Source organism: Oncorhynchus clarkii, chromosome 20 (assembly GCF_045791955.1).
Source record: "Oncorhynchus clarkii lewisi isolate Uvic-CL-2024 chromosome 20, UVic_Ocla_1.0, whole genome shotgun sequence".
In the NCBI taxonomy this organism is placed as follows: domain Eukaryota; kingdom Metazoa; phylum Chordata; class Actinopteri; order Salmoniformes; family Salmonidae; genus Oncorhynchus; species Oncorhynchus clarkii.
In genome coordinates this window covers 20,313,227-20,332,559 of record NC_092166.1, presented here as the reverse complement: position 1 = coordinate 20,332,559, position 19,333 = coordinate 20,313,227, and the positions used below count along the sequence as shown (strand labels likewise).

The following is a 19,333-nucleotide window of genomic DNA, read 5'->3' as shown; positions in this document are numbered from 1 at the left end:
TATATGTGTGTGTGTGTGTGTGTGTGTATGTATGTATGTATGTATATATATATATATATATATATACACACACAATCCTTTCGATGTACAGTGAATCAAGTGGCTAAGTGAAAACTAACAAAGCCTAGTTTCCCAGAGAACTAGCTGTGTAATCCCTGTGCAGTGATTTCCTAAATGGTTCAAATAGATTGTTTTTTGAGCTTATTAAAGTTGGAAATAAAAAAGGTTTTTATTAACAGAATGGGTTATTTTGTCAGTACACAGACAAATCCAAAACGGTTAATAAGGGTAAAATGCCACGTGTTTTATCAAGGCTTATAGCTCATAAAGAGATCTGACCTTCAGCAGAAATTAAGCATCCCTCATCTTTCTTCCTAAACATTTTCCCCCAAAACGCTTCCATACTTATGCGTGAAAGAGGGACATTCATTTCAGAAGGTAGCAATTTCTCTACCACTGAATGACCGGTAAAGGCTAATAATTACTTGTGAGCAGATGACACATTTGGGTGATATACATACGCATAGGGATAGAGTTTCAGCAGAACACATGATGAAATATGTTTATGCTCAATGGTAACATGGGATTTATATAGACATTAAAACACTTTGAGTATCACGGTAAAGCTGGTGTGTTTTAGTGCCTTAACCCCTTTTAAAACAGGCTTCAGGGTTTTTGCATTGGATTCGTCTATTTCTTCTGCGATTAACAGCGGCTGAGCTGGAGCTGTGTTCATGAGACAAGGAAGACAGTTCTCACAAAAATTTCTAAAGTCTGAACGGTTTGACTACAAACTTATGACACCACTATGAAACTCTTGAGATACCTACAAACATGCACTGTTTTGCTCACAAGCCAAAAGAGTCGTTAGAAGGTAAAGGCTCTTCTACATCGATTGGATATCCCAGGACATAGTGTCTATAATACTGTGATAAGCTCACAGTTGCTGCCACAAATTCCACACAGCTGTCACTGAATAGTTGGATATTTATTTCCAACTGAGAAAACCATTTCTATACTTACATCAATTTTATAAATTCCTTTTCTATAAGGTTTTTGCTTGCTGAACCTTGTTTTCATTGACATTTGTGAATAAAACTCATAAATGCAACTGTTCATGTCAAATTATTTTGTGTTCTACTTGTAGCCATGGTTCTCTTGAAAAGAAAATGGCAAAACACTTCAATGTGAGGCTAAATTTGAGGGCGTCGCAGGCAGATAAATGAAAGTAGTGTATTTCAGGTTTTTCACCTAGGGATTGCCTGGGTCGGGTCTGATAAGGTTAAGATGAAGTCATTTTTCAATTAAGCATATTACTGAATGTCCATCCATGTTTTGCATGCTCACCAAATAATAGGTTAAAATGCATAATACATCAACCGGTTTATTATTCCTTACTGTGTTTTAGATTAACCACAATGCAACTCATTCCTCAAGAATAATCTATAATAGATTAAAGTGCAAGACTGTCTCAGAAATGTGTCATATAATGTTAAACGCACAAGCGATGTGTCAAGGAGTTGCTCCTAAAATAACTGTTATCCAGCCTTAAATGGGCAATAACAATCTTGTATGAAACAGTTATATACACTGAGTATATAAAACATTAAGAACACCTGCTCTTTCCCTTACATACTGACCAGGTGAATCCAGGTTCAAGCTCTTATTGGTGTCACTTGTTAAATCCACTTCAATCAGTATAGATGAGGGGGAGGAAACAGGATTTTTAAGATGTGAGACATGGTTAGTGTATGTGTGCCATTGATGGTGGAAAAGATAAAACATTTAAGTGCCTTCGAACATGGTATGGTGCAACTCATTATTAGGAAGGTGTTCCTAATACTTGGTATAATCAGTATAATATTGTGTAAGCAGCACAGTGCTAACATCTTAGTCGGCCAACAATTGACCCCCAGTTGTGAATATAGAACTCCAGGTTATGCTCAGTGTCTACCTCCAATAAAAACAGCCAAAAAATAAAATATTCTAAAATAATTATAATCACAGTGCATTCAATTTAGAGGAGATTCAAACAACTGCCTAACAAGTTAAACTATTCACAATGAAGATCAGGAGAAGCAATGCGACCACATCCTACATTTTCAGTTAAACATCAGTTCTCTTTGACGATTCTTCGTCATGCCCCATTTAATATTTAAATGTAAACTCAATGTTGGTATAGTATAACAGGTCACACAGCAAAAGTCTGAACTGTATCCTAAAGTGCAGCTGCATCATTCCATTTCAGTAACAGAAAAAGGGGAAATGAAGTGTTTGCCGCAGTGATGTCATAAATAATAGTTCCTCATGTGATTGATGCAGGCCTATTCAGTTGGTTCCTCTTGGCCTTGGCTGGCTTGGCGTGTCAAGTCATAATACAGGAAGTACAGAATAGAGAGATGAACCATAGACTACTAGATGAGAAGCCTTCCAGACTTGACACATCTTGTAGTCACTCAAGACATTTCCTTGGCTTGCCAATTACACAGCTGTGGATGAGTTAAAGTTAATATAGTCTTCCTTCCTTGCACGATAAACAATGTTTCTTTCAGAGGCACAAGCGACGGTGAGTCCTTTAAACTGGTGGCGTTACCATATGTGGGATTCACAGTGAGTCATTTTGATAACACCAACCCCTCCTCCAAGTCGCCTGTAGTTCATTCCACCGTAGAGTCTGGAGGACAAGAAGAAAATGAATAACAGGTTCACTCAGGTTCAACACAAGCACTCTTAGGGTAATACATCTTAAGTAACCTCTTGCATGCAGTTACCTACCTCCATGTGTTAGCGTCAGGATCATAGACCTCTATTGTTTTAAGATATGTTGTCCCATCAAAGCCGCCCACAGCCATTAACTGACCATTTACCACTGCTAGTCCAACCTGCAAGACAACCAATGCTCCAAACATCAACAGGTGAAAGCCAACGTTTGATTAATTTCCTATTCTTCCACACTTCATCTAGTTCATCGCAACAAAGTTGATTAAATTACCTGATTTGATCGAAAGGTCTAACACTTTGCCTGCTTACCCTAAAATAAGACCCAAACCAATCAAAAGTCTAATGTAAGAGATCCAGACTGACCCCACTACGTCTTGAAGTCATGGCTACAACAGGTGACCACTGGTTGGTCCTGGGGTTGTAGCGCTCGGCACTGCTCAGCTCGGTGGTGTCGTCACGACCGCCTACAGAGTAGATCATGTCCTGGTACACTGCACAGCCTAGGTGTTTCCTCCTGGTGCCCATGGGAGAGACGGTGTGCCAGCGGTTCTCTTGCGGATTGTACCTCTCCACTGTGCTCACAAAAGAGCAGCGCAAACATGCAAATGTTAGAGGGGGGGGGGGGGGGGGGGGATAGAGCAGGGCCATATTCATTAGGGTACACTGTAGCAAAACGCAGCAAGAAAACAAAAACAAGTATTTTTTTACTGGACAAGTTCAGGTGGTTCCTCCCTGTTTCAGTCAGTCTTCTTCCATTTGGTGCCTAACTAATACGATAAAGATCTCTGTAGGGAACTTTGTGGGCATTTATGTGATTCTAGGATCTCTAAAGCTTCTCATGTGACTTATATTAGAAATAAATAAAGTAGTATACACCCATTTAGTGATGTGCTGACCAATGAAAGCTACTGTACTGTTTTCTAAGTAATTCATATGTACCTGTATTGAGAGGGGACGTGCCATCAGAGCCTCCCACTGCATAGAGGAAGCCCCCCAGTACAGCCACGGCTACACCCAGGCGCCTGGTGCTCATCGAGGCCACGCGTGTCCATTTGTTCTCCTTGGGGTCATATCTGCAACAGATCATGCATACAGTCAGATTACTCAGAGGAGTCAGCTTTCTGTGATATTTTAGGATGCATGTAAAAATGTTTATTATAATACTTTTAGTATTGCAAGATAATTTGTCTTCACCTCAGCTTGACAGAACACACTGTATAGTCACCTTTCAACAATGTTGAGACACGATACTCCATCTTGGCCCCCTACTGCGTACAGATACCCTCCCAGGACAGCCACACCCACACTGGTCCTGCACGTGCTGGTGGGAGCCACATCACTACTCCACTGATTGGTCTTGGGGTCATACCTGTTGTGGAGAGTGATTTCAGTACAGTACAGTAAGATAAGGAGGTTAAACAATGGAAGGAAGATAAGCCTCTTGATAAGATCTGGCAGGTGTTCCAATATGTCCTATTTAGTGCACTACCTTGACCAGAGCACTATATACAGTAGGGGAAATAGTGCCATTTGGGATAAGGCCCTATAAATAAACATTAACGAGGTGGTGACACGTGGACATTGTTTTAGAAACAGGGATTTTTTTTTTAACCTTTCCACACTGTTGAGATATGAGGACCCGTCATGGCCGCCGACAGCATAGAGAAGATCATCAAGGACACTGACCCCCACTCCACAGCGCCTCTTACTCATGGAAGCCACCATGCGCCACTCGTTGGTCTGTGGGTCATATCGCTCCACACTGGAAATGGCATCCCCACTGCACCACCCTCCAACTTCGAATATGAAAGAGGAAATAAAACACTTTGTAGGACTTTGTCTCTTCTAACCCTAACCTTTGGAATATTTTGTATATTCAATGGACAACATGTTGGCCAAACTAGGCATGACTGTTATTTTGAAAACCTTTTATAAGCAGATGTGATCAGACACACGTACTGAAAGAATGCTGTAATGTTAAACAGTTCTAAGACACTAACCTGCAAACAGCACTTCTCCACACCGGATGGGCTTCCGGGGCCGTGTTCTTGGCCCTTGCATTAGAGGTCGCTCTTGAGGCAAGAGGAGATAGTTCTTTGCCTCATCAACCAGGTCTCTGCACTCCTCATCACTTTTGATGAGAGGGTCTGATCCCACTGTTCCCACCAGAAATTTAGGGCTCAGAAGAGGAAGACGAACATGCTGGAGGACCTACAACCAGAAAACATATCCTGAATCAATGACTTACCAGGTGGAATAACACACTTTCGGTTTCACACTGTCGCTAGTCTTATGTCTTACATTTCCTTTTTGAATTAAAACTATCACCTGTGGCAGCTGTGGCCGGCGCTCCTGAATGCTGTACTTGACCCAGGCCATGACTGCGTTGAAAACCTGCTCTTCACTTCGCACATTCAGTTCATCGCTGGAGATAATGTCTATCAGCTGGTTGGCTGGAAGCAGCATGAACTCCTCACTCTCCATCACCTGAGGGCAAAGTAAGCTAAATTACTTCAGTCATTCTTTCATCAGTTGAAACCCGTTAAAAGCCCACAAAAAAGACAGGGGCTGTGCTCAATAGAATGATGAATGGAAAGGCAGTAAAGTTAAACCGGCAGCAGCATCTAATTGACATTTGAAAATTCTGAAAGATCAATGGCAGTTATTTCCTGAGGATACAAATAACATGGGGATTTAAATTCATAGAAATACTAAACTGGGTGTGTTTGTTTTTTTGACAATGTAGAAAGACTGTGGGGCTAAAATTAGACTCTCTCTGGAGTTCACTAACGGGTAACCAGTGTGGATTTTCAAATTAATAGCTAAACTAAGTGACTAACTGATCCTAAAACAAAAAATGTCCTTCTTATAAGCAGAGGTAAGACAAGCAACATTTTCTAAATAATAAAATAAACAGATTCAAGATTGTGCCTCAGAGAGTGAGTGCACAGACTCACATGTATGAAAAAGAGAAACCACCTCACCTCTTGAAAGTTGTGCTGTGTAAACTTGTCAGCTATCCTCAGCAGCTCGCGGCAGGAGTGGGTGTCAGCAAATGCACGGATACCCAGGCAATTGGAAGGGTCCAACTGACGCTTGAGAAACTCACAGCAAGCCTCCTGAATCTCGGCCAGTTGTAACAGACAAGCGGCGGGCAGCAGCGTCTGCACGTTGCCCTCCTCTACAGTAACCTGTGAAGTGTAGGCAAAGTCAATGAGAAGCTCCATGGCCCGCTCGTCAATGTCCCGGATCACAACCTCAGTCTGCCGACTCTCAGCCAGCTCGCCTGTGAACATGGCCCTGAAGTAAGGGCTGCAGGCCGACAGGATCACCCGGTGGGCATATATCTTTTTGGCGCCAACCACCAACACGACATCACACAGTTCCCTGTGCTTGCGTAGCAGATTGATGACCTCTAACGTCTGGCGAGGGTGCTTGTCCGACACATAGGGCATGCGTGCCGGCTGGGGCACACCCTCCGGGAGCTTGTTGGGGTCACCCAGTGTGCAGCGTGCGGTGATGTCCATTCCGGTATTGTCTGGGCGTGCACTTGTACCCCTGCAGAACAGACACATAAAGCCAGAGATCAGGGATAAACATCCACAACCCAACACTGATTTATCATAAAAAAAACAGCCACCACAAAACCTAATCAAAGTTAATAATTGGTCTTGTTGGTACTGTCAATGTTGGTATTGGTGGGAGCCAGAATCAAAGTTGACATAATAGTCTAATTCCTTAGCTAAACAGACATCAGCTATGTCTGAACTAAGGACAGTTGAGGTCTATATGTGAAAGAACCAATTACCAAGACAGAAACATCCCCTTTCAACTAGGCTATGACTTACAATGTCTACAGTGCAATCCAAGGCCTCTTCAGCTAGCATCTGTTACCCCCCGAGCAACTGCCTGAGCAATTATTGTTGCCAAACAGTAATCAACTCTTCCAATTATAGCTCAATTTGCAGTGGCAACAGGAGACTTTCTCTGACCTCCTACACTATGTAAATGGAGCACAAGCTATTACACAGAACAAATTAGGACTGTCTTTCAAATCTAGTTTTACACGAGGTCCAAGGTACATCAATACTTACCGGCCTAAATAAGGTCTTTCTTTGATTCTACATGGATGAATTTGTCAAACCACAAAGACTCAAATTGGCCTTGAAACATGGTGCCACAGCTATTTGGGTATTGATGCAAGTGATACTGGCTACAGGCCTAGCACTCCCTGTTTCACCAACCCCTAGCTGGGTTTCTCATCTCTGTGGAGTTGGGTTGCAACGACTGTCGGCGTCGTGTACCTCCGACTACATGGAGTTGCTGTCAGTTGATAGGAGGAAACAGCCAGTGGTTGCATTATATGAACGTTTTATTTAAAAAGTATGGATTTCAGCAAACATTGAAAGGCAAGCAGCTACAGAAGACAAACATAGGGGCACCACAAGGGTTTAAGAAATATATTTTTTACAAGTATTGACTGACAGCGACTTGATGTAGTCGGAGGTTCAGACCAGCCACATTCGTTTCCACTCAACTCCATTGATGTGATGTACATTATTGAGTTGAGAAAAACTTGTCTAACCAGCCCCAAGACACCTCACTGGTTTGGGGTCATTTCCAAATAATCATAGGTGAAACATCCTACTCCACTTATATAATAGAAGCATACAGAACTCAACCCCCATTCATTTTGATTACATTTTTATACATGTTGATTTGACGATTTCCAGCAAACCTAGCCTACATAATAATAAAAAACAGCCACTCTGAAATTTCTATAATTTGTCATGAAGAATGATTAACTAAGCGAGGACACAATTGTCATTGGATGTCAAAGGATGAGCATTCATTTTCAACTGAATGAGATATAAACATTTACGCCACACAAAAAAAGCTCAAATCATCACATACCTGCGCATTGGCTTTCCGTCCATGCACAGAAAAACAACCTTTGGTCCCACAACTTTTTGCCAACCTTTGTGAATGGAAAAACAAAGGAGGGATAAGTTCCAATTTATTATAAGGAGGGATGTTAGCCCACACAAGCCACTACTACTGTAACATACAGAGGAAAAAACACACTGTGTTTCTCATATTGAGGTCACCATGATATGCAAGTAATGACTAGTTATGACAACTAGCTAGAAAAATGTGTACCCTATTCGAAACGTCTTGGTAGATAGCTGACCAGTTAACAGGCTGATAGGCTAATAGCTAGGTACTGTTGATCCAGATGAGATTGAAATGTAACTACTGTAGCTAACAAACTAGCTAGAAAAACAAGCTACTATTAGACAAAGACTCAAACTAAGCTAGGAAATAACTGACGCTTACTAGCTAGCTAATTGTTATATTTAGAGGGCTATGTAGCTATCAGACTGCATTTAATTCTAAAAATAAATAAAAGATATCTCGCTAACATCGAATGTTAGCATTTAGCAAGCTAGCTGGCTACTCTAGCCAAGTTTCAGGAAAGCAGCTAACGTTAGCTAGCCGCCTCCTTGCTAGAGCTAACGGTCTGGCTAGGTTAGCTAACCACAAATATTTTCCATGCAGAAATGCTATCGTTACAGGATCAAGAAAAGATGCAGGTCGAAAACAAATACTTACCTTATATTTCCATTCGAACGTCTAGCAAAGTGACAGATCGCCAATATTTAAAAAGCTACATTGCAGAATCACAAGCTACGCTTTCTTTAGACATTCCATAAAATTACAATCGACAGGAAATGTGCATTGTTGTGTATTTCACCGCAAGGTCCCCCCTCGGAACGATTATTGGCTGGTATTCCACTAGCACATAGTTCCGATGTGCGCATTGCACAGGAAAACACAAGAATGAGTAAATGTTTGTGGGGATTATACACTTTCCACGTCTTTTTTTGTGTGTATATAACGTTGCACTTTCCACACCAATCAAATGACAAAAAGACAATACAGGTAGTCATCGTTTCCTTTTCTTTTAAGGATTGGTGTTAACAGGGAAGGAAAAAGGAGTGACCCTTGTATCCATGGAAACTATACGTGTAATTTATTTATCTAGCTAAATTACTTTGCCAATGAACCACAGCATACTACGCTATACCAGAACAATGCAGTCAATTGAAGAAAATGCTGTATTTCACTATGCTTTGACTGGAGACATCGAAGGTCTACAAAAACATTTGGAAAACGAGTGCCTTTCTGGCAATGAAGAGCCACCAGAGGATTTGTTCTGGGAAAAGGATGAAATGGGTAGAAATGCACTTTTCATTGCATGTATGCTGGGAAGAAGCACCACCGTGCGGGAACTTTTGAAGCATGGAGCTCATGTTAACGAGTGTACTGCAAGAGGTAGGTGTTCCAAGTTCCAACAATAGAATTGGAACTAGACTACTTGGCACACACACACACACACACACACACACACACACACACACACACACACACACACACACACACACACTTGTTAAACATCAAAGGATCACATCTCTAGTAATAATACACAATACCATGGTTATTTTGATTTTCAAATACAGGTTATTCCCCACTGCATTGTGCAGCCCTCTGGGGCCAGCTTGAGACAGTGAAAACTTTGGTGGAACTTGGTGCCAACATGCAGGCGAAGAACTTCCGCAGGGAGAGAGCCATGGAAGTTGCCTCCCGTTATTCTAAAATGGATTGTGCAGAATATCTTACTTGGGCAGGTGAGATAGAATGAAAATATGAGAGTCAGGCACTTGTATAAGCTTCTGGATGAGGCCAGTGTGTGTGTGTGTGTGTGTGTGTGTGTGTGTGTGTGTGTGTGTGTGTGTGTGTGTGTGTGTGTATGTGTGTGTGTGAGAGAGATAGATGAGATATATGAGATGCACTTCCTTTCATAGCATGTGCTGCATGTAAAAACATAATTATTAACATCATTATTACACTCCAGAGGCTAAGCAGGACTTGCAGTCCTACATAACACATGTGAGAGACACCATTGCTGACCCAGAGAAGGTTCAAGGGAAACTCAACAAGGAGGATAAGGTAACACAATTACATTAACTCAATAAACTATTATACTCCCAGTAGACATCTCCCTCTCTTGTCCTTTTTACAACTTTTTTTTCTCTCTACCTAGATCATATGTACAAACACCTGCTCAGTAAAGTCGGATTGGATCCAGAATGCCAAGAACCCATCTATCCAAGACTTCATTGAGCAGAGGAGACATCTTGAGGACATTATTATCCCCATTCTGTCCAAGCTCACGACTCAACGTGAGTATGACTATCAAATGATTTTGTGCAGGATCGTAATTCAAGTCTATCTCATTTGTTTATTTTCCTTATCTACACAGCACATTATGCATCCTGGATGTGTTATATTGGAAACCTATTCTACCCACTTTGACATTGTGTGGATGTATACTGACTGAATATCTATGACTTGAGAGTGATGCATTTTTATTTCTATTTGCAGCTGAAGTCACAGCTAAAGCAAGCAAAAACTGAAGATAAACAATGTGTCACAATCAAATATGGGCCCAGAGAAGGTCTAAAATGGTTAAACTGACCAAAGTGGAATTTGTCGACCATTGCATGTACTATCAAAATATTTTAAATAATAAAATATCAGAACCACCATAATTTATCATGTGTGCATTGTCTTTGCAAGTTAACAGATGACTGGGTTAATGACTGGGGTTATGATTTTGAGGTGGAATTCTCAACAGACTATACTTACCACAGTGGGGAGACATAGTACACAGTTTGGTGTTGTGAGAAGTCTGAGTGAAAAGACATAAACCAATGGTTTAAATACATAGTTGATATAAGCATGTATAAGACATGCTGAAAGTAGTATGTAATATATTGATGATATAAATTATAAAACTAGCAATAACATAATTGAGGTATGGTAGTTTAATTCACTCACTTGAAGACAACTTTGTATATTTTAAATGGTATTCAAATAAGACAATTAGCTAGGTATCAATTCAATGTATCAAATAGAAAATTAGTTGCTGCACCATTATGTTTTTATTAGTGAAATAGTATATTAAAATGCAGCCTACATCAGACCTATATTTGCAATGTTAATACAATTCAAGTGTGTCCCATTGCTGGAGTCTGTATTTCAAAGATTTCTAATAATTTACAAAAAAAATCTGTTCATAATATATGCACATCATAGACGCTTCTAAATAATTGTTCTTACTCTTGTTCATGTGGAATCTGACACAGCAGGGCACACCCCTTTGCCTTGAACCCATGCGTTAAAGATTGGCTCTGTGATCCTCTGCTCTCTCCTGGATCCCAATAATCTTGCGCTGGCATGCGATAGAAGTGGAAATTTGGGTTTGGATAATAAATGTGACCCCCATGGAAGAGGGAAGAGAAACCTAACCTCGTGAGTACCGGTTCCTGTATTCAAGAATGGGCGAATCAGTGACGTCACGGCTACACAAACTTATTTGGCTACCTACACATTTGCTTGGAATAACAAGGGGATAGTACTAGACGTTCGGGACTTTTTCTGCGCGTGGTCCTGTTGGAGCAGCACTCTACCTCTGATCGCTGGGTAAGGAGGATATGGGAACAAGACCGTTGGCGACAATGTCAACAGTGTAGCTAAAAACTGTTATTGTTACCATTAGATTGCAATACAATGTTGATTGCTAGCCCGCAGTAAGTAGTATGAAAGAAAACATGATGGTAGGGCTTTCGTCTAACTAGCTGGAACGCTAGTTTATACCAAACAATGAAATAGCTAGCGCGAGCTAGTAAACGCGAGAAAACTTAGCCCGGTTAAACTGTAATGTTTTGACATAAAGCTAACTCACCAGCAGTTAAATTAAGTAGCTAACGTCATTGCTTCCTTTTGATGATTAACGTTACGTCGTGGACTTTCCGATTTGGACACAGTTTCTACTTGGAAGTTATTGGAAAGGTGATTCTAGTATGCAGACCGACTTAGTCACAGGCGACGCGGATTCTCTTCATGGAGGACTTCTTTCCTTGGATCCATTGGTGGACCGAATCCTGCGGGATTCTTTATGTCAGCAACAAGGATGGGTGCGCGTATATGGTAAGATGGACAGCCAATTTTCAAAGCTTCTTCTCTAACTGCATTGTGCACTGAGGTGAGAAGTGTTCTGTGCATTTTGACATCTAAAAATCCCATTCCAACGTTGCCATAATAACATCAGTGTCGTGGTTGGAAAAAATGGCACATGGCTTAAGGGAACAAGCATCTACTTCTCAGTAACCATAGACATAATTTACCCCATATATAATAGAACACCATTGGTTGTCCCTATTGTGCGATTATGTACATTGGCTTTGCTCGATCATGCCAAAATCACAGTTAGTATAATTTGAGTATTTGCCATTGCACTGGTACATATTTGCCACCCAACGGAAGGATATCCAACTTCCTACTTTATTTCATATTTGTTTAAGGTGAGTCATGATGGAGAGATTGAATTACATATTTTTGTCAAGTGGCTAGAACACACAAAAGGCTCTTTAAGAATTCCATGTGCATCATATGTCCAAAAAATGAAATATGGCAACATCCAAAGATGAATGAAGGTCATTTCTTCTTCTTGCCATTCTTTCTATTCATATGAAATCATAGGTCTGAGCAGTAGCCTAATATCCAATACTTTGCATGCTTATTTCCAAAGCCCCATCATGGACTACACACAGAACATACAGAAAAAGCTGTTAATTAAACAGTAACACATCTATATTATCAGGGGACAATTCACGCCACTACCACCAGTAGTGGAGGATTTTCAGGCACCTTATTATGTATCTACATGAATAAGTTAGATTCTATTGTTGGGGCTGGATGATGAGCAGTAGGAATTGTGAAGGTGATGGATGTGAGTTTTGACCCTCTGAAAATGACGTTCCTCACTAGTGAACATGTAGCTGAATAGGATTGCAGCATTACCGCCACTATGCAATATGGTTGTGACTTGTGATCAGAGGAAGATGAGCGCATAATGTAATTGCTCTCAGCTGGTGTTAATTTACTGGCCTGATTAATTGCAATGCTATTTATTGATTACTTGTCTTTACGTCCAGGCAGGGTTTGATCTAAGAATTGCGAGCTACATTTGAACTGATGTACCTTTGTAGCCTACATCCTGTGGTCTTGTTTACATAAACATTTGTCATTTAGCAGATGCTCTTATCCAGAGCGACTTACAGTAGTGAGTGGATACATTTTCATTTTTACTGGTTCCCTGTGGAAATCAAACCCACAACCCTGGCATTGCAAATGCAATGCCCTACCAACTGAGCCACACAGGACCAATAGGCAGGGACTGTTGTCATGGTAGCTCACTCACTTTGATGAATAGAAAGGGATGCTCAATAATATTGTGCTTACACAAAATATCCTTTGCTTTCCGCTACTGTATTTTCTTCAATGTTTTTATAGTTTTTTGATAAGCTTGGATTCCATACTGTATCTTTTTCTGTTGATGTTTACATCCATAATTTATTTTTCACAATTAGTCGAGGCCTGCATTGGCTTTGCATTTCCTTGGTCATGCTATAAGCTACCTAGAGCTACTTTGGGTAATTGAACTGTAATGACATGTATAGACTGGATTGATTTCTAGGGTTTTTCCTGCTCCTCTCTCAAATTATTATTGAAGGGTCATTCCACCTCAAAAAGCCCAAGAAAGGGGATTTCGACACCCACCATCTCAGATTGCCCTGATATTGTTTCTGTTGTTAGGAACAGATAACAATAGCATTCCTGCAACATTATTATTATTATTATTGTTATTATTATATATTTTTCTCACCTTTATTTTACCAGGTAGGCTAGTTGAGAACAAGTTCTCATTTACAACTGCGACCTGGCCAAGATAAGCAAAGCAGTGTGACACAAACAACAACAACACAGAGTTACACATGGAATAAACAAACATACAGTCAATAACACAATATAGAAAGTCTATATACAGTGTGTGCAAATGAGGTAAGATTTTACTGAAATATAATTTGATCTCTGAGAAATTTAGACAATTGATTGCAAATGTACCATTTTAATTGATAGGATTCATGTAGTATTCAATAAATATAGTACCAAATATCTGATTTGGACCAAACTTTTTTTTCTAGCGATGAGTTAGACATGAGGAATCCAAAGAAATTGTCAAAAGCCCCCACATGGATACACCCCACACCAATCCCATCCAACAACGACTATATAGTATCAGTTCTCTGTCTGACAAGTAGTATGGAGCTGCGGCACGGGAGTATTGTTTCTTCATCCTACATGATGTATTCCCAGTGATTTTTGTGATTTAAAAAATACAAAAAATACAAAAAATCTTCCTGTTCAGATAAAGGAGTCATTGAAGTTAGGTTTATGTCCCATCCTACATCCTGAAATTACCAGGTTCTGACCACTAGATGGTGCTGTTCCAGGTTACAAAAGGACATTTTGTTTTCCTTACCCTGTATTCAGTCTATGGACAAGGTTGACAGAAATCCATGCTTTGGTTTTGTTGTCCACAATTTCGAATGCTAACTTTCTAGCATTTGTGGCACAAATCTAATGCCAGTCAATGGTACCTATATTAGCATTTTCTCACTTTATGACCAAATCACCCTAAAGTATAAAACAATTGATTGTGTAACTCAATGATGATTAGGATATGAAGTGTGAAAATGCTAATAAAGGCACCATTGACTTGCATTGGATTTGTGCAACAAATGCAATAAATTGAAGTGGTCAGGTAAACAAACCAAAGCATGGGCTGCTGTCATACCTTGTCCATAAACTGCTTACAGGCTAAGGAAACCAATATGTAGAAAAATATACTACCTAATAGCAGGAACATCGCCATCTAGTGGTTTGAACCGGTTATTATCAGAATGTAGGATGGGACATAAACCTAAAAACTATAATGACTAATTTTCATGTACAGGGGAGAAAAACGTCACCAAATTCACTGAGAATATATTACATAGAATGAAGAAACAATACGCTGATCCATACAATTTGTCAAACATAAAGAACTGTATGCTCATTGGTGTGGGGGGTCCGTGGGTGGCTTTTTGGCATTTTCTTTGCATTCCTCATGTCTTACTTATTGTTAGAAAGAAATTGGTCCAAATCAGATGTTAGTGTAACAGTTTAGCTTCCGTCCCTCTCCTCGCCCCTACCTGGGCTCGAACCAGGGACCCTCTGCACACATTGACAACAGCCAGCCTCGAAGCATCGTTACCCATCGCTCCACAAAAGCCGCACCCTTGCAGAGCAAGGGGAACAACTACTTCAAGGTCTCAGAGCGAGTGATGTCACCGATTGAAATGCTATTAGCGCGCACCCCGCTAACTAGCTAGCCATTTCACATCAGTTACATTTAGGTAGTATATTTATTCATTACTATAAATTTAAATGCCCAAATTGAGTGCAATCAATTAGCTTAATTTCTCAGATAAAATTATATTTAAACAAAATAATGTTGCAGGAATGATAAGATTATATTTTTCTAATTACAGAAATGATTTTAGAACCATCTGAGATGGTGGGTGTCATGGCTTGTCGTTATGAAATGGAACGACCCTGAAACTTTAAAGGACAGGAGTGATACATTGGAGAACAGAAGCATAATGATGTTGACAGTGTCATGTTAATATGCTGCCTACTTGAAGATTGACTGGAAGAGAGCTTTTTCTTTATGAAAATGGAATATTTTGACCTCAGCACAGTTATGTTTTCAATGGATGTAGTTGTTCTTGAGGGAATCCTGGGAATGTTCTACCAGGCCTATTTTTAGTTTTATTTGTTAATATCCTGGGAAAGAAACTTGATGTTAAGGGGTCAGTTAACAACATGTTCAGTAATCCATGAATCGGCCAAGATAATGTGTCTGATTATGAGATGATTTTCAGTGGCTAGGATGAGTCAGTGATAACATCAGATACCTCAATGACTCAAACAGCATTGGGTTGTTGTCTGAGAAATTACAGGCTTTAATAATTTTAATCTTGGCTTTAAAACATACTGGTTGATGTTTATTGTCATGAGTCTTGTTCTGGAGGCAGAACTGAGTGATTTTTTTTCCCCTCCTTAGGCCAGCAGCAAAGTCAAAATTGGCTATATTGTAAAAATGTATGAAAACAAAAATTAGACTGTCTTAATTTAAGGCGTTAGGGTTAGCAGTGTGGTTAAGGTTAGGTTAAACATCTGAATGTATGACTTTGTGGCTGTGCTAGCTAGTGACCCCTGCAGAGCTACCTCCAGAACAAGATTCATGACCAAAAAACGCTAACCTGCTTGAAAAGTGACATATTTCAAATTGGAAGTCGGGCTGTGATGGTCTTGGAATTTGAGGTAACGGCCAGGCCAATGTACACGGCCACAAACAACCGGTGGGGGGAGGATTGGCGCAGATCAGACTCAAAAGAAACAGCTTTTCTCTGCAACTTCACTATTACCATTAGACTGAAATTATGAGGATATAAGCTATGCATCCTATAGGATGAATCATTAAAGGAGCTTGGCTACGTTTCATTTAGTTGTACCCCATTTAATAAGAGAGGAAATTGGCACCTGTTGTTATTCCTCACACATATGCTGACCTTGCAACAAGACACTTGTTTTTTTTTGTCTGATTAGAGTCCAGACAGGCTATTCCTATTTTAGGAAACTTTCTGAATGGACATAGAGAATTTGTGAGCGCATACGTGCGCACCCACCTACTTAAAAGGACCAATCAAGCAGATGTATTTTTTTTTGGTGCCTTTTACATTTGCCTATAGCACAGGTTGTCGCCTAGATTCATTTTAGGAGGCCTATAAAATGTAGTCTATTATATAGGCTATACGAATGATGCATTTAATATATTAATTATCTTCTAACTGACACATCTCTCTGCCTTCAGTGTTCCCTTCTTGCGCAATTCATGCATCACCACTGGCCAATCTATTCCCCCTCTCTCTAGCTCTTGAACGAGTAGCCTATATATACAGTACCAGTCAAAAGTTTGGACACCTACTCATTCAAGGGTTTTTCTTTATTTGTACTATTTTCTACATTGTAGAATTGTAGAAACTATGAAATAGCACATGGAATCATGTAACCAAAAAAGTGTTAAACAAATCCAAATGTATTTTTATATTTGAGATTCTTCAAAGTAGCCACCCTTTGCCTTGATGACAGCGTTGCACACTTTGGGCATTCTCTCAACCGACTTCATGAGGTAGTCACCTAGAATGCATTTCTAAGAACAGCTCTAATAAGCAAAGTGAAATGACAGTCCATCATGACTTTAAGACATGAAGGTCAATCAATGTGGAACATTTCAAGAACTTTGAAATCGCAAAAACCAGCCAGCGCTATGATGAAACTGGCTCTCATGAGGACTGCCACAGGAAAAGATGGATGGAATAACTACATAGGCGTACAGAGATGTGTTATCAGCAACCATCACTCCTGTGTTCCAATAGCACTTTGTGTTAGCTAATCCAAGTTTATCATTTTAAAAGGTTAATTGATCATTATAAAAAAATTTGCAATTATGTTAGCACATCTGAAAACTGTTCTGATTTTAAAGAAGCAATTCTTTAGACTAGTTGAGTATCTGGAGCATCTGGAGCATTTGTGGGTTCGATTACAGCCTCAACAATTAGTTATCATTGTTTTAGTTTACAATGGAGCCCCTAGTTCCACTCATTATACCTCTATCTCCTTTGTCCCACCTCCCACGCATGCATGCATGCGGTGACCTCACCCATTATAACCAGCTTATCCAAGAGATACAATCTCTCTTATCATCAGTCAGTGCCTGGGCTTACCTCCGCGGTACCCGCACCCCACCACACCCCTGTCTGCACATTATGCCCTGAATCTATTCTACCATGCCCAGAAATCTGCTCCTTTTATTCTTTGTCCCCAAAGCGACCAGTTTTGATAGACTCCTCCTCTGTTCCTCGGGTGATGTGGAGGTAAACCCAGGCCCTGCGTGTCCCCAGCAGGCACCCTCATTTGTTGACTTCTGTGATCGGAAAAACCTTGATTTCATGCATTTCAACATCAGAAGCCTCCTCCCTAAGTTTGTTTTACTCACTGCTTTAGCACACTCCGCCAACCCTGATGTTCTTGCCGTATCTGAATCCTGGCTTAGGAATGCCACCAAAAATTCGGAGATTTCCATACCCAGCTACAACATTTTCCGTCAAGATAGAACTGCCAAAGGGGGAGGAGTATGACATAACTTTGCAGGCTTTACTTTCCAGGTCTATACCCAAACAGTTTGAACTTCTAACTTAAAAAAATTCACCTCTCCAGAAATAAGTCTCTCACTGTTGCCGCCTGCTATTGACCCCCCCCCCCCCCCCCCCCCCCGCTCCCAGCTGTGCCCTGGACACCATTTGTGAATTGATCGCCCCCCCCCCCCCCATCTAGCTTCAGAGTTCGTTCTGTTAGGAGACCTAAACTGGGATATGCTTAACACCCCGGCAGTCCTACAATCTCACACAAATCATCAAGGAGCCCACCAGGTACAACCCTAAATCCGTAAACATGGGCACCCTCACAGACATTATCCTGACCAACTTGCCGTCCAAATACACATACGCTGTTTTCAATCAGGATCTCAGCGATCACTGCCTCATTGCCTGTATCCACTATGGGTCCGCGGTCAAATGACCATCCCTCTACACTGTCAAACGCTCCCTATAACACTTCTGCGAGCAGGCCTTTCTAATCGACCTGGCCCGGGTATCCTGGAAGGATATTGACCTCATCCCGTCGGTCGAGGATGCCTGGTCATTCTTTAAAAGTAATTTCCTCACCATCTTAGATAAGCATGCCCCGTTCAAAAAATGCAGAACTAAGAACAGATATAGCCCTTGGTTCACTCCAGACCTCACTGCCCTTAACCACCACAAAAACATCCTGTGGCGGACTGGAATAGCATCGAATAGTCCCCACGATATGCAACTGTTCAGCGAAGTCCGGAACCAATACACGCACTCCAAAGCAAAGGCTAGCTTTTTCAAGCAGAAATTCGCATCCTGTAGCTCTTACTCCAAAAAGTTTTGGGACACTGTAAATTCCATGGAGAATAAGAGCACCTCCTCTCAGCTGCCCACTGCACTGAGGCTAGGAAACACTGTCACCACTGATAAATCCATGATGATCGAAAATTTCAATAAGCATTTCTCAACGGCTGGCCAAAGCCTTCCTCCTGGCTACTCCAACCCGGCCAACAGCTCTGCCTCCCACGCAGCTACTCGCCCAAGCCTCCCCAGCTTCTCCTTCACCCAAATCCAGACAGCAGATGTTCTGAAAGAGCTGCAAAACCTGGACCCGTACAAATCAGCTGGGCTAGACAATCTGGACCCTCTCTTTCTAAAACTATCTTCCGCCATTGTTGCAACCCCTATTACCAGCCTGTTCAACCTCTCTTTCATATTGTCCGAGATCCCTAAAGATTGGAAAGCTGCTGCTGTCATCCCCCTCTTCAAAGGGTGTGACACCCTAGACCCAAACTGTTACAGACCTATATCCACCCTGCCCTGCCCTACCTATCTAAAGTCTTCGAAAGCCAAGTTAATAAATAGATCACTGACCATTTCAAATCCCACCGCACCTTCTCCGCTGTGCA

General features: G+C 40.9%; 3 protein-coding genes across 4 annotated transcripts in view; 2 read left to right on the top strand and 1 right to left on the bottom strand.

Annotated features, from left to right (window-relative positions):
- Nucleotides 1-204: 204 nt before the first annotated feature.
- On the bottom strand, nucleotides 205-8,497 carry LOC139376068 (kelch-like protein 20). Its single transcript, XM_071118222.1, has 11 exons — nucleotides 8,335-8,497; nucleotides 7,636-7,699; nucleotides 5,706-6,279; nucleotides 5,050-5,208; nucleotides 4,722-4,932; nucleotides 4,334-4,517; nucleotides 3,947-4,090; nucleotides 3,661-3,794; nucleotides 3,085-3,293; nucleotides 2,776-2,882; nucleotides 205-2,674 (listed from the first exon to the last, which is right to left on the bottom strand). The coding sequence occupies exons 2-11, from the start codon at nucleotides 7,656-7,658 to the stop codon at nucleotides 2,590-2,592; spliced, it is 1,830 nt and encodes a 609-aa protein (XP_070974323.1). The 5' UTR covers nucleotides 7,659-7,699; nucleotides 8,335-8,497; the 3' UTR covers nucleotides 205-2,589.
- Nucleotides 8,498-8,735: 238 nt separating this feature from the next.
- LOC139377316 (ankyrin repeat domain 45) lies at nucleotides 8,736-10,251 on the top strand. The gene is given in 5 exon segments (XM_071120334.1): nucleotides 8,736-9,057; nucleotides 9,243-9,410; nucleotides 9,638-9,732; nucleotides 9,827-9,965; nucleotides 10,168-10,251. Coding segments are annotated over 5 exon segments (756 nt in total). The 3' UTR covers nucleotides 10,200-10,251.
- A 709-nt stretch (nucleotides 10,252-10,960) lies between these two features.
- LOC139376065 (ras GTPase-activating protein nGAP-like) overlaps nucleotides 10,961-19,333 on the top strand; it is a 94,914-nt gene continuing 86,541 nt past the window's right edge. Inside the window, exon 1 of one of the 2 annotated variants that reach the window (XM_071118215.1) lies at nucleotides 10,961-11,775. In XM_071118215.1, coding sequence (XP_070974316.1) covers nucleotides 11,649-11,775 — 127 coding nt within the window. In that variant the 5' untranslated portion in view covers nucleotides 10,961-11,648. The remainder of the gene's footprint in view (nucleotides 11,776-19,333) is intronic. The other variant, XM_071118216.1, reaches the window with a different exon arrangement.

What these genes read in the sequence shown, in the direction of transcription:
- LOC139376068 (XM_071118222.1), bottom strand. Translation starts at nt 7,658, where the DNA reads ATGGACGGAAAGCCAATGCGCAG. An exon ending in GCCGGCCACAGCTGCCACAG is followed by an intron (nt 4,933 to 5,049) that starts GTGATAGTTTTA and finishes TTCTGGTTGTAG; the next exon opens with GTCCTCCAGCATGTTCGTCT. An exon ending in TGTCTCAACATTGTTGAAAG is followed by an intron (nt 3,795 to 3,946) that starts GTGACTATACAG and finishes GATCTGTTGCAG; the next exon opens with ATATGACCCCAAGGAGAACA.